General features: G+C 42.6%; 1 protein-coding gene across 1 annotated transcript in view; it reads left to right on the top strand.

The window, feature by feature from the left end:
- Window positions 1-25,613, top strand: part of LOC110486133 (protein FAM171A2) — a 77,948-nt gene extending 52,335 nt beyond the window's left edge. Inside the window, exons 4-8 of the mRNA XM_021557505.3 lie at window positions 6,788-6,946; window positions 7,484-7,663; window positions 13,477-13,590; window positions 20,494-20,620; window positions 20,982-25,613. Coding sequence (XP_021413180.3) covers window positions 6,788-6,946; window positions 7,484-7,663; window positions 13,477-13,590; window positions 20,494-20,620; window positions 20,982-22,641 — 2,240 coding nt within the window. The 3' untranslated portion in view covers window positions 22,642-25,613. The remainder of the gene's footprint in view (window positions 1-6,787; window positions 6,947-7,483; window positions 7,664-13,476; window positions 13,591-20,493; window positions 20,621-20,981) is intronic.
- Window positions 25,614-25,713: the final 100 nt, after the last annotated feature.

Genomic DNA, 25,713 nt, shown 5'->3' with positions numbered 1-25,713 from the left:
GAACTAAAGAGACTTGAGCGTGTCAGGAATCTCAGAGCTGTGGAATCTTACCCCTGGTTGCCCATGACAACCTAATTGAGTCATTTGGTGTGAATTGGCAGTACCTGCATTGTCCAGTAGTATCGCTGGTTTGTTTGTCTGTTCTTCACTTGATCTGAGCTGAGTAACAGTTTGTTTGGGTGGATAGGGGTATCTATTCTGGTTACTTATTTCATTGGCATTCACACTGATACTATATAGAGCGAAAATGATTGTGCTTGGTTGCAAACATGATGAGTTTTGCTACGCAAACTAGGGGCAACCGTGGCATGGCATCCGTGACAGGGAGACGTGTCCATCATGCATGATGATTTTGACAGAAAGTGGTTTCATTTCAAGCTAAAGTGTACTGTTAGCTAGCTAGCTAACATTAGCTGATTGACTCCCTAGCCAACGTTAAGTGTATGACATTATTATTTGTATCCCAGAACCGTTTGCTTTGCTAGTTAGAGCCTAATGTTAGCTAGCTAACATTGAACCTGGTTAGTTAGCTCCCCGCAGATTCATTCAGGATTAGTAGCGACATGATTTGGCACTATGTTCATTGTTGTTAACTAGATAACATTAGCTGGCTGGCTCGTTAGCTAACGTTACGTGACGTGTGTGATCTTACATGTTATTTACCTAAGGAACTTTGGTCCCAAATGAGGACCCAGCCGAGAAGAGATCAACATCCGACGAGCTTCTCCTTCACGTCTCTATGGATTAAACAACACCTGTTGAATATGGCCGGTGTCAGTAAACGTCCGCAAAAAAGCATAATGAAAGTGTTGCCAGCAGAGCTGGTTAGGCTGTTTTAATGTTATCCAGAGGTAAACCAATCATTGGCCAAATCGTCAAGTGTGCACTCTGGAACGCTCCGAGAGCAAAACGAGATGTGTGGGGCTAAAGCTTAAGAGGGTGTGAACGATGTTGAATGGGTGTAGACAAAGAGCTCTTCACTAGATTCCAAAACATTCAAAGGCCATTTTCTCAAAAGTGAGTTTACAAGTTTATGAACTTTCAAAGCAGAATTACTTTCCCATTGTTCCTAAAAAATGCAATGTATTATATTTCATTTTGTAGCTCTGAGTCTCTACTTTTATCCAATGTTAAAAACACAATTTAAAATGTTTCTACATAAGACCGAATCCAGGTGGTGAGTCACATATACCAATTCTGGGTCAATTTGCCTAATGGTTTATGTTTACATTTTGGCAGTGAGGAGCCCTTTATCTACTTCCACAGAGTCAGATGAATTTGTAGATACCATTTGTATTTTATTTATTTATCTGTAATTTTACCAGATAAATCGACTGAGAACGCATTCTCATTTGCAGCAACGACCTGGGTAATAGTTACGGGGGTGGAATGAGCCAATTGTAAACTGGGGATTATTAGGTGACCGTGATGGTTTGAGGGCCAGATTGGGAATTTAGCCAGGACACCGGGGTTAACACTCCTACTCTTACAATAAGTGCCATGGGATCTTTAATGACATCAGAGAGTCAGGACACCCGTTTAACGTCCCATCCGAAAGACTGCACCCTACACAGGGCAGTGTCCAAAATCACTGCCCTAGGGCATTGGGATATTTTTTTAGACCAGAGGAAAGAGTGCCTCCTACTGGCCCTCCAACAACACTTCCAGCAGCATATGGTCTCCCATCCAGGAACTGACCAGGACCAACCCTGCTTAGCTTCAGAAGCAAGCCAGCAGTGGTATTCAAGGGTGATATGCTGCTGGCTTCAATGATTTTAAGTTAAATGTAGTTGTGCTAATGGCTGGAATTCTATGGGTACCTGCTAGCATGTACCCATAGACCTAGGGTATCTTATAGCATAGAAGATACCCATAGACTTTCAGCCATTGCGCTAACACTATTTAGCATTGGCTCACGAAACTACCTCTAACTTCCTTCATACTGGACACAAAGGCATACAAAATTTACCCATGAGTTCATCTGACTCTGGGGAAGTAAATAAAGGGCATCATGGCCAACATACCAAAGCATCCCTTTAAGATGAGTGAAACATTTTCAGTGTACGTGTATTGGTATATTAAGGAATATTATAATAAATAAAGTGTTTCATACATCTATCTGTCATCACATTTGCAAATTTATGTAAAATAGCCTATTATTCTTAATGTAGATTGGATAGTCATAATTTAAGCTCATAGTATATCTCGATCATTGTTCACAAAAAAAGACTGCAATGTTCAATGCGTGACTGAGTGTACTTTCTTTTTGTGTATATAAACACATTTAATGCAATTCTACTACAATTTATATGACTGGGGACATTAGCAGAATCTTTTTTAATACAACAATAGTTGTATTGTATATAGTATAGGCCTATGGGCTACTGCTGACTCTGATAAACAGATAAATAAAAAACGACCTTGTCTGCAACCATCTAATCTAGGCCTAAGAAAAGGGGAGACACAAATTGTACAATGTGACATCCATCTAACCTGGAGGAACAAATTATTGTCCAAAAACAAAGTTTCAAGTGGCACTGACCCAATGATAACGAGTTCATATGTGCACAGCTCACTTAACGGGGATATTGTTTCGATCGATTAGATTTTTTGGGCCGCAAGCGAGTAGCAGCCTTGAGCATATACCATGGTATTTTCAAAAAGCCACAGGATGGTTTTTCAATACTGTCAATACCATCTAAACTATTTCTTATAAGTTTTTCTTTACATTTGAATATTTGTAGCTACTTTTTAATAAATACCTGCAGTCAACTTGTGCCATGTGTTAGGAGAGGAAGCAGATTCCGTTCTTCATTTCACCTGTCACATTATTTTACACTATGAAGTTTACCATAGTTCCCCAGAACAGTTGAGCCAGACACGTTTGTTTGTAAATAGCACAATGGGAGAGAGCGGGATCTGGTCCATAGCGTTGTATATCTATCGGCGAGTCTGTTGTGCGGCGCACATGAGGTGTTGAAGTTGCACTTGTATCTGTACTAAAGGTTTGACATCAGATATCTTACAGTGGTTTTCTGCCAGAAGTCAAAGAGCGCTAGATTAGTTATATGTACAGTTGCCATTTTTTCCCTGTGCTTTGTTTCTCTCCTCCAATCATCTCCCCTCTGCTTTGTGTACACGTTCTTCTCTTCCATCATCGCTACTAGCTATGCTTGTATAACTTCATGAGCTGGATGTGCCTGTCTTTGCAATTTGTTTATGTTAGCATTTAGCTAACAGCATCTATGTGATTTCTCTATAAGTTTTGTTAGCATTCTGGTAATAGAGGCCCAATGGGCGTTTCTTACGTTTTTGTATGCAATAATGGTAGTAATGTAAATCCCGGGATGAGAGAAGGACGTTATGACAATATGAACATTTGGATACCGCCCAAGCCTACAAGGGAGTCGTGTTCAGAGAAGAAACACAACTCGTAATGGTGTGCTTTACAAGTTGATCATAGAACACACATACAATCTACCCAAGGAACGGGAATGAGTTATGAGAAAAGACAACTGGATGTTGGATACCATTCAGAATAAGATCATTCAACAACTGTCTCACGCCATGCAGAGGGAGATTGTGCCGTGCGTACCTTCTATGAACTGAATGGCACCACTGAACAATTTTCATGCAATCTCCAGTACGTCGACCAGAACCTGGAGTCACACCAGGTTTTGGGGGATCTATAATGCCCCCGACTCTATGGCCAAAACTCAGTTCTTTAGTGTGATCAGGAGTGCAGGCTCGACCCTATGTGAACTGCGTTCCCTGGATCTGGTTTAGCAAGAAGTTGCGTGCGAGTTGAGTCTACACGCGAGGTGAGCCTTGTGGCTGACACAGTGAACGTTGTGCAGGGTGTGTCAGTTGTCATACGGGAGTCACACAAGCACCAACAGTTGTACGACTCACTATTTGGTGTGGAAGAAGTATTGACCAACATCCGTGGCCTGTGTCCAACCAGGTGGTGCAAGCGCACGAAAGCCAATCTTGAATGTCTTCTCCGCATACAGCACTTTCCTCTTCACACTTGACATTCTGAAGGATGACAAGAGTGACAAGAGTGTCAAGGGGGAAACGAGTGCAAAAATTGGGGGACTGCACAAACAGGCGATCAAGGAAAGAATGTACTTTTGCATACTGTGTTGGGAAGCACTGTTCGGGCCACGTGAGGCAGTAGCCAGGACCATACAGAGCACCAAGGCAAGTGAACTTGGCACCCTCAAATTTGCCAATGTGCTGAGGGAATGGGTCAGGACACGGAGAGATGACAGCGTCATGGAGGAGATGGCAACCAAGTTTTGTATTAAAATGCAATTTAATTAAATAAATGACACACATAGACAACACAAAGTTAAAACACATGCAAAACATAATGTATCGTGTGCTGCAATGTATTATTTCTAATGCTTGTGTGCTTGTGTGGGAGGTGAGTCCACTGTGCTGGATATAGTTGGGTGGCACAGGCCGTATTCTGCATGGAGAGCTCTGCGCTCTGTTTTGTAAGCGGTGCGCTCATGATTAATGCTCTTATCTATTCAGTTGTGGGGGTTGGAGTCGGACACACACATTCTGCTGTACAATAGACAGTTTAGTTTGAGTTGAGTCAAGTCTCTCTGTCTCCCTCTCTGTTCCTCTCCCCTCTCTCCCTTCTCTTCCCCTTGTGGTGGAAAGTACATCATCTTTGTTTTCTTTTTGACTTGTGTAAATATTTCTGAGTCTGTTGTTTTTTTTGCTGACAGAATAAATGCGTTATCAAATTAGGGACATGGCATTCTCATGCCCTTGGCTTGTAGGCCTGCGCCACTCATCTCAAACATGTAGGCTGATTAGCCTACTAAGCTGCACCGTGCTGGGTGCGGCCCAGTGATTGGTGCTTTCCACCCATGGTGCTGGATCGAGGTGAGCACCTTTCTCTGCGATGGATCATGTATCTGTCCATGGTCCTGAAACAATTTTTTCTCAAGAACATTAAAGACTGATGTAATGAGTCTATATACAAAATCCGTAGTGAATCTGACATATGGTTCATGAGAAGATGATTGCAGATGATTTGGAGCATTAGCGTTACACATGCAAAGAATGAGTTGTTTAATAGTTTCCTTGTGTTTTGAGATATCAATACCGAATTCGGTGTAGTTCATTGTAGGGATGTCCATGATAGCGATGACACATTTTAAGTTCATAGACCACTATGGGGTGGATTTACAGTGGTTTAAATGGACACGTAAAATTCAATTTTTTATTTGTCAAGAACTCTAGCTTTGTTAATCCCTTAGCTTTTTTTCTCAAATTATGTTAAGAAATGTACCATTTAGTATCATTTGGTTATATGGTTCATGAGAGGAAGATTTATATATTTTTTTACATATTACCGTATGCGTATGTTAGCGTATGTACTGACCTCAATCCCATAGAAAATTTGTGGGCAGAACTGAAAACGTGTGTGCGAGCAAGGTGGCCTACAAACTTGACTCAGTTACACCAGCTCTGTCAGGAGGAATGGGCCAAAATTCACCCAACTTATTGTGGGAAGCTTGTGGAAGGATATTCGAGAGTTTGACCCAAGTTAAACAATTTAAAGGCAATGCTACAAAATACTAATTGTGTGTATGGGAATGTGTGTATGGGAATGTGATGAAAGAAATCAAATCTGAAATACATCATTCTCTCTACAATTATTCTGACATTTCACATTCTTCAAATAAAGTGGTGATCCTACCTGACCTAATACAGGGAACTTTTACTAGGATTAAATGTCAGGAATTGTGAAAAACAGAGTTTAAATGTATTTGGCTAAGGTGTATGTAAACTTCCGACTTCAACTGTATATCGGGAAGTTAATCAGGGAAGTGATGGAGTCCAGGTGAGTCTGATGATGTGCAGGTGCGCGTAACTATGGTGGCAGGGGTGCACCATAACGAGCAGCCTGGTGACCTAGAGACCGGAGAGGGAGCACATGTGTCACTGAGATTGACAAAGAGAACCCGAGAAAAGAAGTGGCAACAAGCTACTCTAGCGATGAGGTGGAATGGAGCGATGAGGTGGAATGGAACGATGAGCACAGGAATGGAATGGATACACACAGTTCAGTAGAGAAAGAGAGATGAGATAGAGATGGATGCTACAATACAGCCAGCCTGGGGTGTTCAGTATAGTATATAGACCCGCTGCATGGACACGCTTGCCTGACTGTCTGCACAGATCAGGCCCCATTGCTCACCAAATACTAATCATGTCAGACATGTGGCACCGTTACGAGGTGCCAGTGTATTTTTAGGCTCCTTTTTTCCTTTGTGGCAAGCCAAATCAAACAGGGAGAATGGGATTATAGTTTGACAGGCAGGGAGACTAGGGGACTGTTGTCCAACCTGCAGGGTTAGTCTCTATTGTCTTACTATAGACCAGCAAATCCTGCAAGTTGCCACTATTCCTGGATGCTCCTACTGTACTGTATGTGAGATTGGTTGTCATTTCAATTTGAGGGTTGGGTTGATCCCGTGATTGTTTCTGTATAATCTGAATAAATTATAGATAAATGATTTGGTGTCTGTCTAAAACTGATTTGTGGGGAGGAAATATTTGTATTCTATTATTACTAGGATTATGAACAGTACTGTCTTCAACTCTTCACTTTGGGTGATCAACTTTCATAGGCCATATGATTGCCACGGCAATGCTGTAACCTTTATGCTTCATCTTCAGTTGCACCCCCAATCTCACAGACTCCTTCTTTCTTTCCCCTCCTTCCCCCACTTTTCCCCTCTCTCACCCCTTCCCCCTCCAGATGTCAAAAACCAGCCATGGATACAGCTCCAGAGGAAAGCAGTGGCTCTGGCCCTCAACTCTACCAACCCAGAGCTCTCTGCTGTGCTGACCTCTGCACAGAGTCAGTATGAGATAGGAGGTTTCCCCTACCCACTGGGCCTGGAGAGCAATGCCACAGGTGAGACATGGAGGGAGGGAGGGAGAGGAGGGAGAAGATAGGGCGGACAGAGGGAGGGGGGGAGAGAGAAGGAGGGAGGCGAACAGCGAGGGTTGAAAAGGAGAGGGTAGGAGGGAAACAGGAGATAAGATAGGAAGAGAAGAAAGGATGAAGGGAAAGTACATGGGTAAAAGACTGGCTGAAAAAAAGTAGAATTGCTCAAGTGGAAAACCAGAGATTTTGACCGAAATAGATTTCTGTCAAAAAGTCCCAAATGATGAGAAGTGATGGCAGGAAACCAGGGGGAAAGTTTGATTACATAGTCTTATGTCTGAATGTGTCATGAATGATGAGAAGCCAATGGATAGTGTCTGTTGGAAAGACTCCTCTGACCTAGTGGGAACCAGGTCAACCATGACGATGATAATGAATATTCTGATGTTTGCACGATGATGGTAGCATTAGCATGGTAGCAAGCCTTGTTTGGGGATTTTCTACTGTTGGGTTGTACACCACACTGGTCGGTGGTCTAAAGACCTTTGTGCCGTCTCTCCCCAGGGGCTAACAGTAGCTGGGTGGAGCTGACGCCGGTGGCGGCAGTCAATGCCCAGCTCTTCAGTCGTAACGGGACCGGTGTTCAGGTGTGGGACCCCGTCCATATCTGCATCCCCCTGCCCTTAGACACACCCCTGCAGACAGCCACCAGTGTCCCCGTGTGGAGGTTCGACGACAAGACAGGTAAGGGGGAAACGCCCACCATCATAGCTGACCAAATACTGAGAGCCCTCCATGTACAAGTGTCATCAATCTGTTTGATGGAGTGCCGACTCTTGAGTGCTGTCAGTTGAAAATGGTTTCCTTAAAAGAAATATCCTTGTATAACAGCCACATCCAGAAACATCCTCGTATATACTTTAGCCAGTTTCATTTGTTCATCAACAGTGGGCTTTCATTTGTTCATCAACAGTGGGCTTTCATTTGTTCATCAACAGTGGGCTTTCTGCTATACTGAAATACATACGTAAAAATGCCTGTCAATTAAAAACTGCCGTTGATAGCAAGGCACTGCCCCGTCGAACCACAAATCGTTTATCCCAGCTAAATCCACTCAAATGGCAGTAGTCTGAGCTTCCACTGCTTGGAAGGGGCGAATAAGAGGAACCTCCAGTCCATCTACTCTAACTATGGCTGCCTGGACTCCCAGCTGGTCACAGATAGCCTGGTTCAACCAGCTCAGCAGTGTTTTCCTCAGTTCAGTGTGGTATACCCAGGCTAGCTGATCCGGACTCACATGGGGTTAATCTTCCTCCTCGCTGCTCCTCGGTGTCTGGAATATTGCAGCTCACTTGGCTGACAGAACTGTTATACAACTGCTGTGCATGCTTTCACAGGGAGGGAGCCACACAACTCTCTCCATCTCTCTCTTTCTCTCTCTCTCTCTCTCTCTTTCTTTCTCTCTCTCTCTCTCAAACATTTCTTTCTGTCTCTCTCTCTCTCTCTCTCTCTCTCTCTCTCACACACACACACAAACACACTCTCTCCCTCTTTCTCTCTTGTTCTCTGTCATTCTGTCTCCCTCTCTCACTCTCTCTCTCTCGCTCTTTCTTTCTCTCACATACACACTCTCTTTGCCTCTCTTGCTCTGCCTCCCTCTCTCTCTCTCTTTCTTTCTCTCTCTCTCTGCCTCTATCTCTTTCCTTCTCTCGCTCTCTCTCATACATTCACTTTCCCCCCTTGCTTTATGGAACCGATGCCTAAAAACACCATGCCAGGGTTGTTTCTTTTCTTGACAAACGTTCCGGACCTCCCATGGTAGCTATCATCCCAGTGTGTCTGAACTGGGACATGCAGATCACTACAGATCTCATTGACATGCCTGGCATTTCCCTACCGAGATTCACATTACCATAACTATGCTGAAGAAGCCCTGGTAAAACGCTTCCTATGAATACCCTCTTCATAACGCATTATGTATTTAGTCATAGAAGTTTATGAGCAGTTATTAGTGCCCGTGTCGTTCATCAGTATGCATGATTCATAGCTCAGGCGTTCTAAATGTGTTTATAATGCATTATGAAGGGGGTATTCATAGGCAGTGTTAACGCAGCCCCAAGCCTATTTCTACAGATCTCCACGATAACCTCAACTTCTTGAAGTGGGATTTCAAGGATGGTACAGTGCACAAGGAACTGAGAAGAGCAAGCCTAATGAATAAAAAGTAATAGCCAACCAGTCTGGATATGTCTTCCCAATGGTCTATTTGGATTCCCAGCATCCTTCCGTGGTGGTATCTCAAATACGGAGAGCAATATGCGTGCGCAACTCGGAAACTATCGCATTTAGAACTCATGGACATGCATTGATCGGTGGATCCCAATGCACAAAAGATGGGTGTGTCCATTCGGATACCGTAGTTGTGGGTTCAATGTGCAGAAAACATGAAAAACAGACTTTGTGTCAACACCCTTTTTTAACACCTTGTGTAAAACTGCAGCTGTAGAGTGTTGTTGTCCTGAAGCCTGATGATGTGATTAGTCCTGTTATGTAGCTCTAGGAACCCTGGGACAGAGGAGGCAATGTTCCCCGCCTCTCTGGCCTCATGTTGCCACGGTAACATGTTATGAGATGCAAACAGAGACACAGATGGATGGATGGGAGGAGGCGAGGAGGAGAGGATTTGGAGGGTCAGTGTTTTTGAGTTACAGGAGAAGGGGGACAACAAAGCTGTCGTGGACGGCTAGATTTTGAATAGTGTGATGAGCTTGTCTGTTGGAGTTAGCTGTACACTATTGCTCACCTCATGTTAGGATGGCTTAGATGATGTGAGGATTAATGGTTGTGACTCTCTGTACTAAGTGCTGACCCTAACATTCAGTATTGAGCCAAAATAGGTTACTGCCAATTGACTAGGCACCCCCCACGTAAAAAAAAAAACATTTCTCACTCTCTCGCTCCACTACATGGCTTATATTGTGGGTTTTCGTGGGTGTTGAATTTAGCAGTTTGCTAAAAATTCAATGTATGAAAATGTTTTACTCTGTACAGTGGCTGAGAGTAAAATCAAATCTTTACAATACAGCACAGGATTTAAGCAAACGGATTTGTCAAACAGAGCGTTGCAGCGTTAGGTTCATGCATTATTTAACTCTGTGGGTTTTTATTCAACCATCCACTAAGTGGGAGGCTCAGCCAGCGCAGAGCTCACATCTCATTATCTGCGGTAAAGAATGAACAGTCAGCCAGGTGGTGAGAAGCTTACTGATTATAATGTGGACACCAGGGTGGATGTGTTGTTAACTGTGTCATCTCTAAATGTTTCGCCTCTAAATCCCAGCACGCACACACACACACACACACACACACCCGCATGCACACACACACACACACACACACACACACACACACACACACACACACACACACACACACACACACACACACACAGTGAGAGAGCTCTGGGGGTGTGGGCTTTTATTTTCTTAAGAATGCCCCACACTAACCCTCATGTAGTACTGCAGCAAGTACAGTGTACATGTATATTGTACTTTTTTCAGTATATATTGTATACATAAAAGCTGGTTAACGTCTGGGTGACAGCATTTAGGCATAAATCATTTTTTGTATGCATCGTGGTTTAACTTACGTCCAACAAAGTAACCTTCTTCTTTTCCCCGACCTATGCAGAAGCAGTAAACCTGGAAGTTTCTACTCAAAACAAATCAAGTAACATCGCAGGTTCACCCAATGTCAGCAAGTACTAGACTTGTAGAATCCCACACGGAGCAATGAAATATACTCCTGTGCAGCTTAAGATCAGTGTTGAGTAGAAAAATGGGCCTCGAGTCTAGTATCCCCAGGGGCTCCTCTAGATTTACGAGTTACTGTAAGTCTGGATGCACGGGCCTCTCTTCCAGAGTCAGCTTTGACACCAGATTCTTCTCTCTCTCTCTCTCTCTCTCTCTCTCTCTCTCTCTCTCTCTCTCTCTCTCTCTCTCTCTCTCTCTCTCTCTCTCTCTCACACACACACACTCCACTCCTCCAGCGTGCCAGGTTACACTTGCAAGACTTTAAATCCACCATGAGTTTTGTAGATGTTTGGGGAGGTTGGGGACACCTGCCAGGAGCACTTGGAACACTCTAGCAAATAGAATCAGGTGCTGCAGCGGAAGCCTTTAATTGGTGGGTGCTGTGGAACGCTGTGGCACTATGACAGGACTATCAAGGGAGAGCTAAGTGGGCTGTAATACAAGGCTGCTGACTGTCAGTCAGGATTGCGACTGAGAGGAAATATGGAGCGTGTGTGGATATTGCCACTGAAGAGAGAAATTGATTTGTTTTGGACTGAATCACAAGTTTGTGCATATGTGGGTGTGCGTATAGTCTGTGCATAACCATTTGCATGACAAATGAGTACAAGAGAACAGTGTGATGATGAGCCCAAAAAGTTGAATCAAAGTTGAACATGACCCCTTTCGTCAGTCAAGAGGAACACTCTCTCTTTCTCTCTCTCTCTGTCCTTGATGACCCCTCCTATGTGATCTCCTCCCATCCTCCTCCTTCAAGGCGTCTTTAAAAGAGAAAGGAGGAGTGTTTCTTGTTCCGTATAGCCCAGGAGACTCTAGATCAGAGGCTCCATTATCTCTCCTGACTCAGCTGTGACAGAGGAAAGGATATGAGTCTGTGTTTGTTTTGGAGACGGATGACACACACACACACACATGGACTCGGCAGAAAGACAAGCAGAGGCTGTATAATGCGCATACTCTGTCAGGGGATAGTGTGGGGGTGGTTTGGAAATCCCCCTGCCTTATGATGAGGAGATTAACAAAAGCCCCTGCTACTGTTCGTCTGTGTGCATGCTGACCCCTAGTGGTCAACATGTAACACTACATCCATGGTCGGGCACTTCCTAGATCAGTTTATTTTTTTATTTAACCTTTATTTAACCAGGCAAGTCAGTTAAGAACAAATTCTTATTTTCAATGACGGCCTAGGAACAGTGGGTTAACTGCCTGTTCAGGGGCAGAACGACATATTTGTACCTTGTCAGCTCGGGGGTTTGAACTTGCAATCTTCCAGTTACCTGGCATGACACACATCACACATCAATTCACTCTCACCTCCCTTCTACCCCTAGTTTAGAGGATTTTTGACTATACCATTTTAGCCAAGTGTGTATATATTCACACCACTTAGGATGTGTTAATTAGAGCTTGGCTCAAAGTGTAGCCTAGACGTCCTAGGTTGACTTCTCAGGTGGTTCAATGTTTGAGGTTGTGGATGCCAGATCGTCTAATAATAGCTGTAGCCAATGGGCAGTAGAGATGTCAGACATGACTAATAAATAGAGCCCTAATGGATTTTCATGCCTGGGCCTGTATTCACAAAGCGTCAGTGGAAGTGCCGAGATCTAGGATCAGTTTGGACTTTTAGATCATAAAGAATAAGATGACCTGATCCTAGATAAGCACGTTTGGTTAATGCAGGCCCTGGTTGTATTGCTGCTATGATGACAAAGCCAGTATATTCACAGACTTCCCTTGCCCCGGGGTATTAGCACTAAAAGAGGAGTCCAACAAATGTTTGTAGTCTAAGGGAAACAGATGATATTGATCTAATAGTTATTTAAAGTAACAGTTATATTGCTTATTCGAATTGAAAGGCATTGTTATGTTTATTTTTTTAAATATGTTATTAATCATAAGCTATATCGTACGGTAAGCTTGACATTTTTTATTTTAGGCCACTGTTTCCATTCTCCCCTACAATGTGTTAAAATCATTCAGGACACATGTAGGCCTAATCAGAACCTGCCTCTGTGTTTATGTTTTCTGCAACCTGAAAATGCTAACGAGAATGACAGAAATTAAAACTATTTTAGGAGAGGGAGGATGATGTAGAAGGGTGTACTGTGGGCCAAGGTCACCCTGTCAAAACACATTACGCTACCGAATCCTGTCCCTCTCCTCAGGGCACCTGGCATCATGGGATTTTTTTTTTTTCTTTTTTTTTGTGGCCAAGTTTTTATTTATTTTGTCATTTTTCGTTCTCTTCTTTTTTTCCTTCTTTTTTATTGCTCCTCTTTCATTATTGTGGTTCGGGTCGGAAAAGCATCTGCCTGGACTCAAAGCTGTCTCCCTTCCCCGAATCACGTTATTCGCTCATCATGTGTGTGTTCTATCCCGACAAGCTAGACATCACTGGATATGAAGGCATAACACCGCCTGGCCTTATCACGTAGAGCAATAGATTCACAGCACACGTTCAGTACAGTAACTATGGAGCTCTTCCATCTGCTCACTCCGGGATTAAAAATAATATACTGATTATCCATGAAATGACTGTGTACAGGGATTATGAGCAAGCATTGGCAAAAAAATAGGTTGGAAATCACTGTACAGTTTTTTTAAAATATATTTTGGATTGATAAAGATCTTACATATACACACACACATCTCTGAAATTGTTAAGGAAGTTGACATACAGTGTTTACTGTAATTATAACTCTCCTCTAACTAATTCTGTACTCATGTTGACTTGTACTTCAACAGGACTCTGGGTTAGGAAAGGAACCGGATACATCAAGAAAGGAGAAGCACAGCTGACATGGAGTTTTGTGGCCAACCAGCTAGGATACTGGCTGGCTGCCTTTCCCTCAACCACAGGTACAGTAACTATGTCCAGAGATGGGCAGTATTTCCATTACATGTATTTGAAATACGTATTTAAATTACTTCTGAGTATTTTGACATTTGTATTACACTGGGATGAATTACACTCCCAATATGTTTTGTAACAAGATACTTTCGAGAGCTGTAATTTCTATTTTCAAAAATACTTTTCTATACCATTTTGTAATAGCTGTTCACAATTCTGTGGCTCCCTTTCGCCCTACATTGGTATCGGAAGTCTGATGGCACTGTAGTGTGATAAGAGCATCTGCAGAAATGAACAAAATATAAATGTATATGTAAAAATGACATGCGAAGCATGCTGAGCGTTATTCTAATAAACTCCGTCCCGAAACAAGGCCAATAATAATACCCAAATTCCATTTCTTAATTTAAAATACATAATATTATATGCACAATATTTTAATGAAATAGATGACAAAATACAAGTATTTCATCATTTATTTTGATACGTTGATGTTTATGGTGTTTTGTAATTGTATTTTGTCATTTTTGCCCATCCCAGACTCGGGACTGCATCAGTCTGACATTTGTTCTATAGCCCCACTGTCATCTTGGTTCCCTTAACCCCTGGTGTGGTGTTCGAAAACAAGTAAAAATTCAACATAAGTTTTGCTGTGTGCCTTCACTCTTGTCTTCCTCCTCCCTGGGCCTGCTGTTTCAACATAGCACCAAGAACCGTGTCTGCCTGCGTCCCACTTTTCTTGCACTCCATACTCTTTGTAGTGTGTGAAATATTCTGGGAACCTGCACAATGTTATTACAATACATTATTTCGATACATTGTAAAGAAATCTGTATTTTCCCACACTCTACCACAGCCAGGTGCAAATTGGGGGAGGGACACAACAAATAAATAGTTTTGCATGTGCGGCTCCTTACCACAATCAATCAGTATGGCAAAAATAATCTCTGCTCAGAAGGCCTTAGAAATCATTTTTGCAGAGAGAGAAGCTAATGGAAGGAGTGTCTTCCACTTTGGAAGATGAAGAATGTTCAGAATATGAGGATCATGTCTCTGTCAATTCGGATTCTGACAGTTAGTCAGAATGCGATTGACCCCGCGCCAGCCCCAGGACCAGCCCTTCACCTACCGGCTCATCAGCAGCTTGCATAGGGAAAATATAGATGCCAAAAAATGGTGAAATTGAATGGTCTTCTTGCCCAAGGAATGAGCCACCCCGCATGGCTGCCAATGTGATAAGGATGCAACCAGGGCCGACGCGGATGGCGGTTACTCATGTGCAAGACATAGAGTCTGCTTTTGAACTGTTCATCCCAGACACCATCCAGAAAATCATACTGGACTGCACTGATTTGAAGGGAGCTCCTCAAGAGGAAGCTGACGATGGTAGGAACAGTAACGAAAAAACAATCCAGAGCTCCCACCTCGGCTGTTGAATACACGGAACAGGCCTATCAATTCCTCTAAGTTTGTGTTCACGGGCTGACACGTCCCTTGTGTCTTACGTGCCAAAGAAAGGCAAAAATGTGGTACTCATGAGTACACTGCATAGGGATGGGAGAATCTATGGCCACGAACATCTAAAAGCAGAAATCATAATGGATTACAATGCCACAAAAGGAGTGGTGGACAATTTAGACAAGCTGGTGACTGGCTACAGCTGCAAAAGAAGAACCCTACACTGGCCACTTGTGATATTCTTCAACATATTTGACATCTCGGCATACCTGGATGGCATTGACCCCAGATTGGGACAGAGGGAAGCTCCGGAGGAGACGGCTCTTTCTCAGGGAGCTGGACAAGGCATTGGTAAGACCTCAAGTCCAGAGGAGCCAACATATCCAAGGGACCCCATCTTCTGCAGCCATCGTGGGGAGGATTCAGGAGGAAGATGCTGGTGCCCCATCCGACCGACCAACAGAACCAACAACTCCAATACCAGAAGTAAGTGTGAGTGATGTTGTTGCACGTGTGTGTGCCTGACTCTCCTACCTTGGCCTGCTGTAACTATATACATGTATGTGAGTGAGTGAGACGTTAGTAAAATTCCTGAACTAAGTGTTTTCATCATTCTAGATTGCAGCCGGTAGCAACACAAGAAGAAGCGCTGCGATGTGTGTGGACCCAAGAAGGTCAAGAAGACACAGTACAAATGCATGAAGTCCAAGAAATACATTTGCAACACACACACACACACAGTAAAACTCTGTCCCTCATGTGGTGTGCCTTAATTTGTGTTTAATGGGGATCATTTATCATTTCCGTAAAATGTGTGCTTTCAATTTGTTCATTTCAAAGCAATAAACATCAATAGTGATGAAAACCTTGTTTTATCATTTGTTCAAGATTAACATGATGTATTACACCCATTTCTTGATTATAATATGTTTTTTTTTAAACGAGCAGAGCTTTTATTGATAAATGTGATCTAGCAGAGGTAAATGGCAAATATTAACCATGTATGCTGTCTATAGTGCTTGCAATTGATATAAGTCAACATGTAAGTATGAAATATTTTGATGTAGATTGGCTTTATTGTTTTAAAAATGTTGTTTTAAAAACCCAATAATGGTCTGGGTCCAACAGACCCTCGAACACTGGGTGAAGAACAATAACATGAACACCACACAAGGGTTAAGACAGGGTTCCCAAACTAGCGGCCCGCAGGTGATTTTACTTGGACTCCCATGTTTTCTGAGCAAAAAACATACTTTTTCATTTTGAAAATCTGTTCCAAAGTATTCCCACAGATAGTAGAGCAATTATGTGATTGTATACAAATGTCAGCAAGGTTTGAAATGATTATGCTTTAGTCAAATATTATATCTGTTTGAGCTTTTTGAGGTCAATTTGCATGTTACAGCCCCCTGACCATCCTGCTCAATAAATAAAAAACAGCCCGCAGCTGAATCTAGTTGACGATCCCTGTCTTTTATGACTGGGGGGCAGTATTGAGTAGCTTGGATGAATAAGGTGCCCAGTGGTGCCCAGACTAAACTGCCTGCTCCTCAGTCCCAGTTTTTAATATATGCATATTATTAGTATATTTGGATGGAAAACACTCTGAAGTTTCTAAAACTGTTTGAATGATGTCTGTGAGTATAACAGAACTCATATGGCAGGCAAAAACCTGAGAACAAATCCAACCAGGAAGTGGGAAATCTGAGGTTTGTAGTTTTTGATCTCAGCCCCTATCGAATACACAGTGGGATATTGGTCATGTTGTACTTCCTAAGGCTTCCACTTGATGTCAACCGTCTTTAGAAACTTGTTTGAGGCTTCTACTATGAAGGGGGGCTGAATGAGAGAGGAATGAGTCTGCCAGCAGTCACTTGCTGGTAACGCGCATTTCACATGAGAGGTATCTCCCGTTAGAATTCTCCGGTTGGAATATTATTGAAGATTTATGTTAAAAACATCCTAAAGATTGATTCCATACATTGTTTGACAAGTTTCTACGGACTGTCACGGAACTAACATTTATTGTGGAACTGGGATTCCTGGGAGTGCATTTTGATGAAGATCATCAAAGGTAAGTGAATATTTATTATGTTATTTCTGACTTCTGTTGACTCCAACATGGCGGATATATGTATTTGTTCTCTGAGCGCCGTACTCAGATTATTGCATTGTTTGCTTTTTCCATAAAGCTTTTTTGAAATCTGACACAGCGGTTGCATTAAGAAGAAGTGTATCTAAAGTTCCATGTATAACACTTGTATTTTCATCAACATTTATAATGAGTATTTCTGTAAATTGATGTGGCTCTCTGTAAAATCACTGGATGTTTTTGGAACTACTGAACATAACGTGCCCAATGTCTCCTGAGATTTTTGATATAAATATGAACTTTATCAAACAAAACATACATGTATTATGTATCATGAAGTCCTATGAGTGTCATCTGATGAAGATCATCAAAGGTTAGTGATTAATTTAATCTCTTCCTGCTTTTTGTGACTCCTCTCTTTGGCTGGAAAATGGCTCTGTTTTTCTGTGGCTTGGCTCTGACCTAACATAATCGTTTGTGGTGCTTTCGCTGTAAAGCCTATTTGAAATCGGACATTGTGGTGGGATTAACAACAATATTACCTTTAAAATGGCTTAAGATACTTGCATCCACCTGTAGCACGCGCTCCAGCAGGTATATCTCTCTGGTCACCCCCAAAACCAATTCTTCCTTTGGCCGCCTCTCCTTCAAGTTCTCTGCTGCCAATGACTGGAACGAACTACAAAAATCTCTGAAACTGGAAACACTTATCTCCCTCACTAGCTTTAAGCACCAGCTGTCAGAGCAACTCACAGATTACTGCACCTGTACATAGACCATCTATAATTTAGCCCAAACAACTACCTCTCCCCCTACTGTATTTATTTATTGATTTTGCTCCTTTGCACCCCATTATTTCTATCTCTACTTTGCACTTTCTTCCAATGCAAATCTACCATTCCAGTGTTTTACTTGCTATATTGTATTTACTTTGCCACCATGGCCTTTTTTTGCCTTTACCTCCCTTATCTCACCTCATTTGCTCACATTGTATATAGACTTATTTTTCTACTGTATTATTGACTGTATGTTTGTTTTACTCCATGTGTAACTCTGTGTTGTTGTATGTGTCGAACTGCTTTGCTTTATCTTGGCCAGGTCGCAATTGTAAATGAGAACTTGTTCTCAACTTGCCTACCTGGTTAAATAAAGGTGAAATAAATAAAAATGTTTGAGGAATTTTAATTATGAGATTTCTGTTGTTTTGAATTTGGCACCCTGCACTTTCACTGGCTGTTGTCATATCAATCCCGTTAACGGGATTTCAGCCCTAAGAAGTTTTAAGACCATATCAATATGAGATACAAATTGAGTCACGAACACTTGTTTATGCACTTTTGCGATGAAACTGTATAGCTAGGGGCTGTGCTCGGTCAATCTTACAAAGCTTTTTGTAGGAAGTCCTGTTGCAGATGTGGCCCGTCTTAGTATCTTATTTATCACTGTAACAAATTGCTGTAAATTTACTGCAAAAAAAAAAATAGTTACAGTACCATACTGTATTTTTGTAGCGCCAATCACCTTTTGAACTCTAGTGTTATTGTTGTTTCTGGGTCATAAACATGTTTTGAGGTGTGCATTGTAAGAGGCTATTTGTTCCAAATGTCAGTGAGAGTGCTGTGCCAATTTAACTGATATGTGGTAGCATGGGGTGGTTAGCGCATTGGGACAGTTGCCGGATCAAATCCCCGAGCTGACAAAGTAAAAATCTGCCCCTGAACAAGGCAGTTAACCTACTGTTCCCCGGTAGGCCGTCATTGTAAATAAGAAGTTGTTCTTAACTGACTAGTTAAATAATAATAAATATATAATTTAGTTCCCTAACAATTTAATGTTTGTAAGGGACAAATCAGTGGCAGCAAGTCTCAAACCTTTAATGGTTGATTGTTTAGCTATGTCCTTTTGATCGTTTTTGCTCTGTAGTCACTGCTAGTTTAGAAGTCTTTGTTAAGGCCTTTGCAAGTGATATGAAACACCAAATATTCATTGGTATGCTGTAATATATAATTACATATTCACTGTTTCTGTAACTTTATTACAATACAATTTAACAAGAAAGTATTGTATTGCTATTTTAATATGTATTTACTGCAACATTCTGTAAATTATGGTGCACTGTGGAAAAATGCTGTGGGAGGGGAAGAATATTTGGCTCATTAACATATTTCGAGGCATGCCTTGTAAGTAGCTATATTTTTGCACCTGTTTGTAAGACTGCTGTACCAATTGAACATGGTAGTAGTGCCCTAACAAATGAATGTGTATAGGGACAGGTCAGAGCGGCAGTGAGTCTTAAACCTTTACTGTTGAGTGTTTTGCCCTGTAATCTAGCGATGTTATGCTTGATACCGACGCTCCAATACGTGCGTCGAAATCACTAAGCAGTTCACTTCTAAGCGGTGTGCCTGTATCTCTTTATCAGAAGCACGTGATCAATGACGTCCGAAGCTTCATTTTGTCGAACAACCACCTGTTTTGGTAGAAGACGTCGTCTATATAATTTGGCTGTTCTGAATTATTTGGACCAGCAGGTGCCACTAGTAAGCTGTGTTGATCAAAGCCTTGAACAATGAACCTGTTTTGACAGAATTGTCTGGAAAGCCTCAATACTTCAAGAAGCTTAGTATCCCCATCAATACTTTAATCACAGCCCGTTTGGAAGCCTTTCTTTACGCCTCAAGAAGTGCAAGTGATATAAAACACAAAATACTCATAAATATGCTGTAATATACACACACCTAGCAGCCAGCCTGCTTGCACCAATCCCATGTAATTACAGTAAAATACAAATTTTACGATTATAGTAGCATTTACTTTCTTACACTATTGTACTGTTGCACTGATATTACAGTAACTCACAGGAATCTGGTAGCAAATTACTGTGAATATTACAGTAACGTAATATTGGCAGTAACCAGAGGTGGGCAAAGATACATCAAAAGGTATATTGTTACAAATAGAAGACCAATGTATCCTTAACTACAACAACATTCTCAGTAACAGTTACAGAAACGTTTTACTTGCTATGACTGTGAAATGTGTTTTTTTAATCAAACTTAGATAATGCACTCACTTGTTGGCGCTAGCCTGCGCTGTAAATGTGCAACAGTTTACTAACTACTATGCTTCCAGTAATGCACTGTAAATTCGGGAAATACAGCATGTAGCTGTAGTCAGGTGTTACAGTAATATTTTGTACATTTGTGTTTCAGTAAAGGTCCTGGAAATCTACAGTAATTTACTGGCTTGTGTGCGGCCTGTATTTTACTGTAGATTTACAGTAACCTACAGGCTACTGTTCTACCAGTAATTTACTATAAAAATGACAGGAAATGTTTTACAGTGTACCCCTATGTTGCAGGCTCAGCTTTAAACCCCACGGGCCTGCGAGACATCACCACCTACCACACCGTCTTCCTCCTGACCATCCTGGGCTCCATGGCTCTGCTGGTGCTGGTGCTGCTCTGTTTGCTGCTCTACTACTGCAGGTTGGTATCAGGCTCAGCGTGTCTCAACTCAGGTCCTAGAGTAGTCAATCCCAGTGTAGCACATTTTTGTTTCCAACCCAGCGTTAGTTTTGAACTAGCTACTCAACGAATCGTCATTCCAATGCCAATTCTCTTCAATGCTTTTCAACAAGGACATTTTGGAACTACTTTCTGGATTGACTGGTATTTAAATGGAATTGACCCCAACCCTGTGGTGTTATTACTGGACTGGGTAAAAAAATGTAAAAATAAAAAAGGAAACTGGAGTCTATTTGTTGTTTCATTTCCTGTCTTACAGGGTGTTAAAATGTGTGTTTGGTTGCATTCTCCCTTTACCCTTCTCTGTTATGTTTTGTTTAAGGCGGAGATGTCTGAAACCGCGGCAACAGTACCGTCACGGCAAGATGCATGTCTCCTCCGGCCTGGATGGTTCCAAGAGAGATCAATGCACCTCCATGTCCCACCTCAACCTCATCAGCTCAGACCACATCGATACAGCTTCCTCCACCAGGGGTGACCCAGACACCCTCAAATCAGACCTGTCCTCCACCCGGGATCTCCACAGCTCCAGGGAGGATTTCTTCCGGCACACGCCCCCAGGAAAGGCCAGGCGACACTCCAAGGTGAACACGGACAACATCACCAGGCGTGGCGGTGGTGAGAGTTTTCCCATGAAGGTGACAACACGCTCTACTAACACTAACAACTTGGATCCTCAGCAGCTGCTCCACAACGACACCCGCAGCTTCAGCTCAGCGGAGGATAATACCCATGATCCTCGACATCGCCACAACCACCACAATCACAATGCCAACGACAACCAGGGTTACTCCTCGGATCCACCATCTCCACCATCTTTACTGCCTCCCTTCGCTGGGCACTACCAGGAGTACTCTGGCCTGCCCCCAGAGTACTCAGCGTCCCAGACCGGGGACCTCCTAGCCAGGCCCAACTCTCTAAACACCCAGCCCGGCCAGCTCATCTTCTGCCACTCCATGGATCAGATGAAGGAGAGCATGTACCGGAGTGTTGTGCCCACGCTGGTCATCCCGGCCCACTACATGCGCCTGTCGTCGGACCTGTCGGCTGTGGAGCAGGCCCTGGAGAGGCAGCAACAGATGCAGCATGACATGGAGGGAATACAGGTTAGCATGACCCTTCCCAGGCAGCAGGGACAGGTACACCAGAACCAGCAGCAGAAACAACAGAACCAGCAACAACAGAATCATCAACAGGAGGATGAGGATGGGGAAGAACCAGGCCAGCAGAGGAAGGACTCAGAGGGACACTCTAACTGGGCCTCGGACCCTAACGCGGCTCCAGTCCGCATCCCGGTCCTGTTCAATGACAACACCATATCTCAGATGAACGGAGAGCTGCAAGCGCTGACGGAGAAGAAGCTTCTTGAGCTGGGGGTGAAGCCGCATCCCCGGGCCTGGTTCGTCTCCCTGGATGGTCGCTCCAATTCCCTGGTTCGTCACTCCTACATCGAGCTGGGGGGAGAATCTCTCAGCATCCCTGGAGGAGGGGGAGGTGGAGGAGCCACGGGGAGTCATCATGACAACAGGGTAGACGTCGCTCGTGAAGCCAACATAAAGCAGCGGAAGGGAAAGGAGGAGAGGAAGGCCAAGGAAGCAAAAGAGGCTGCAGCGGCGGCTGAGAGGAAGGGTCACGCAGGGAAGACCTATACTAAACTCCCTTGCATCGACACCACAGACCCCCCCAGCAGCAGCAGTGAGAGCCACACTGCCATGTACTCTCCAGAGGACAATTCTCTGGCACCTCTGCTGGACGAAGCCCCAGAGACGACCCCCCGCGGTGGCACGTTCCCCCGGAAGGGCCGCAGCCGGGATAACAGTGCCCGGAGCAGTACCACCACTACCTCCACCAGCGAGGTGACACGCAGGGACTCAGCAACCAGCCCCGAGGATGGGGAGGATGCCGATGATAAAGACGAGGAGGGGAACAAGAAGAGTCCCTGGCAGAAGCGCGAGGAGAGACCCCTCATGGTATGGAAGTAAGGTAGACCTAGGGCTCTCAGGGAACATTGAGCTACAAGAGAACAGGGGGAGAAGAACCACTGTGTCAACGAACGTCAGGAAGAAGAAAGATGAGCAGATAATGTGAGAGGTCTGTCTTGGAGTACAAAGAGAAAGACATGTGCGAAAAAGATTATGAAGTGAGAAAGGAAATCAAACAAACACAATTGTCACATGAATTGTGAAAGGACCAGGTGTTTTGTAGTTCCACTTTTGCTTGTAGTCATCACTGAGCTCAGTAGCTATATCTGCATCTCTAAAAATGTCACTGAGACCAGTAGCTATATCCGTATCTCTAGAAGTTTCACATGGCTTTGGATTTATTTATTTCCAAAATCATGATCCCTAAGCATGTGGATGGTGTTTGTTTGCCCACAGGATCGTGTGGGAGAGTTCCTCTGACTGGTTGGTAATCTGAGATTCTTGAGAAATGCTCAACAATGTTTTTCTCCACTGTGCTGTTAGTAGAATTCCTTGGAAACGTTACCTATCAGATTTTCCTGTTACCTTAGCATTAACCTCAAGTAATTTTTACAGACCTTTTGGGAGACGTCAGCTGGCCAAACAGAAACATTTGATTCCTGTGGAAAATCAAGACCGTCTGGCCAGAACTGATGGACATAGTGGAATTAATTAGTATTTTTGTTTCACTCTTTACTCTTGTTTTTTTTTTTAACAGATCAGATGGCCTTCTTTTTATGACTGAGTGGTACTTAATGTCATTGAGGAGACAGATCGATGTATTAAACATTGGGGAAAAGGTTGCTGTTTTGATTGTGAAATCCTAATAAGTAAGTCCTAAAAACCCAGGGTTTACAATGATGTTGTTGTTTCATTTTGTACTGTAAAACTTCCTTGGAGATAATGGCAGAAAACCACCTCCACGTTACTATCACTGAAGCCTGGAGAATAATGCTAACCGTTTTGGTTGTCATTTTCCTTACTGACAGAATATGTTACAGTCATATTTTTTTCTTGCTTTGCTAACCTGCTGACTTGTAACATTAACACCAATGGAAGCATGTACCTGACAAAATTATTTGAAATGTTCATTATGCAGCGTAGCTGGAAACAAGAGTATCACAGAAACGTTTGCCAGAACATTGTTGTTAGCTTAGCATTACAAGTCTGTACCTTTTGTTGCAATATCAATTTATAGTCAGACATGGATTGGATGATACAGACATGTAAAAAGCTTAAAAAAACAGAATAATTGGGTATTATTGCAAACTTAAAAGATGTTGTGAAAGGAAAAGACACTGAGTTGACTGAGTGGAAATCACAATGACCTAATGTTCCCAGAAACTGTGCCATTTTGGATTGCTGGTAATCTCCACTGGCGCATCTTCTCAAAACATCTAATTATTAGCCTTCAGATCAATAAGACAGGAATCCATCCAGGTTTTCTCAGACCTAAAAATGTTCATGTGCAACAAATCACAGCAAGAAATTAGTATTTTAAGTGCCTTCATTTAGCATAAAAAATAATGGCATGGATTCAAGGCATCGGTATGTAAACCCAGCAGTAACAACCATTGTACTGGCTTAACAGGGGGTTTAACACATACTCTGTAACATGTTTTGCTCATTATTTTCAGGTTATGATATTGAGTCATACACAATGTCAAGCTATCGTTAGCAAATCGACTATGATTTAAACAAACAGCACTCAGCCTTCATGATCAGGGGTCATTTGAAGGCAATCAAGCCAAGCACTCGCTAATCAGGTTCATAAAGTCCAGTTGAAGTTCTATCACGTTGCCTTGTGGACTAATATACAGCACGGCATAAAGCAAATCAGGTTCAAGACCTTGCCTAAGATGCACAGCAATGGTCCTCTTGATTTCAAACCTGTATTGTCACAATCCATGTTGTAAACTCACATATGTTTTAATTGATAACAACACTGTCACTACTCTCTCTCTCTCTCTCTCTCTCTCTCTCTCCCCTTTCTCCATTCAAATGTATGTGAATGACCCTTGAAAGGCTCTTTTTAAGGCTTGATTACTTGCCATGTTTTGATTTACCGAGTTGATACTATTATGTGAAGTGGTTTCCCTGTGGTGTGAGACTCAGGATCACAACAAACATGCATGTTCCTCCTCTCATAAGCATTTGTGCTGTTTTGTTTTGTTTCGCTTCTCTCACCTTCAAAATGGTTTGATGCTTAAGTTTGCAGAATTGAGCCACCTGTCTCTGTGAATAAACCAGCTCAGCTCTGATATGGAATCCCCTTAGACTATTTCAGAGATTTTATGTTTGTTTTTGGGGGGATGAAGTTAACGTCCTGTCATTTAAGGGATGAGGTTGGCACAAGAACACTAATAGTTCTATTGGCCCTATGAGGCACTACTGAATTGTGTGGTCTATGTGGTGTGTTCAATTCAATTAGCATTTTTTTTTACATTTGTCATCAGAAATTGTTCTGAGGTCAAGGATAATACTGGTGTTTGATGTCTATAAACAAGACAGAGCTTTGAAGGTGTGTCAAGTCTCTCCACCTCTGTCAGTGCAGGGCAAGCCACTGATGTAACTCCCCATATTAGCAAGTGCGGCATCTGTGAATTCTGACAAATCACAGCCTACCACACAATGGTGTCAGTGCTGGAAACACAAGTCAGTGGAAGTTAAACGGTGTAAACGGGGCATGTTGTGTTCTGAATAAATATGACTTGAGCAAGGTTCTTTTGTTTACTTTTTTTACACCTTTCTTTTTATATATGTGAATGCCTGGCTAATCATAATTCCTATAAGCCTACTGTTTGAGTGCTTATACAAGGGCAGTTGTTGTCTCCAAGGCAACAGACAGAGGGATGATGTGCTGTTATGGTAAACTGGCGCCACCTACTTTCCCCCTCAGATCTATATTTCTGAGGCAAATCTTTGCTAACTTTTATTGCTTGTTATTAATGATGTTAATATACAATCCAATAATTAAAGAATTTAACAAGTAATCTGCATGCTTGGAATTTGTACTGTGTGGTTGGCATCAGCAGCTCACTTACAATAGTTGTTCTATTTATTTATTGTCCTAATGTCATTGTTGGCTCTGAA

Source organism: Oncorhynchus mykiss, chromosome 13 (assembly GCF_057628025.1).
Source record: "Oncorhynchus mykiss isolate SJ-2025 chromosome 13, ASM5762802v1, whole genome shotgun sequence".
Taxonomy (NCBI): Eukaryota; Metazoa; Chordata; class Actinopteri; order Salmoniformes; family Salmonidae; genus Oncorhynchus; species Oncorhynchus mykiss.
This window is presented reverse-complemented; position numbering and strand designations above follow the sequence as displayed.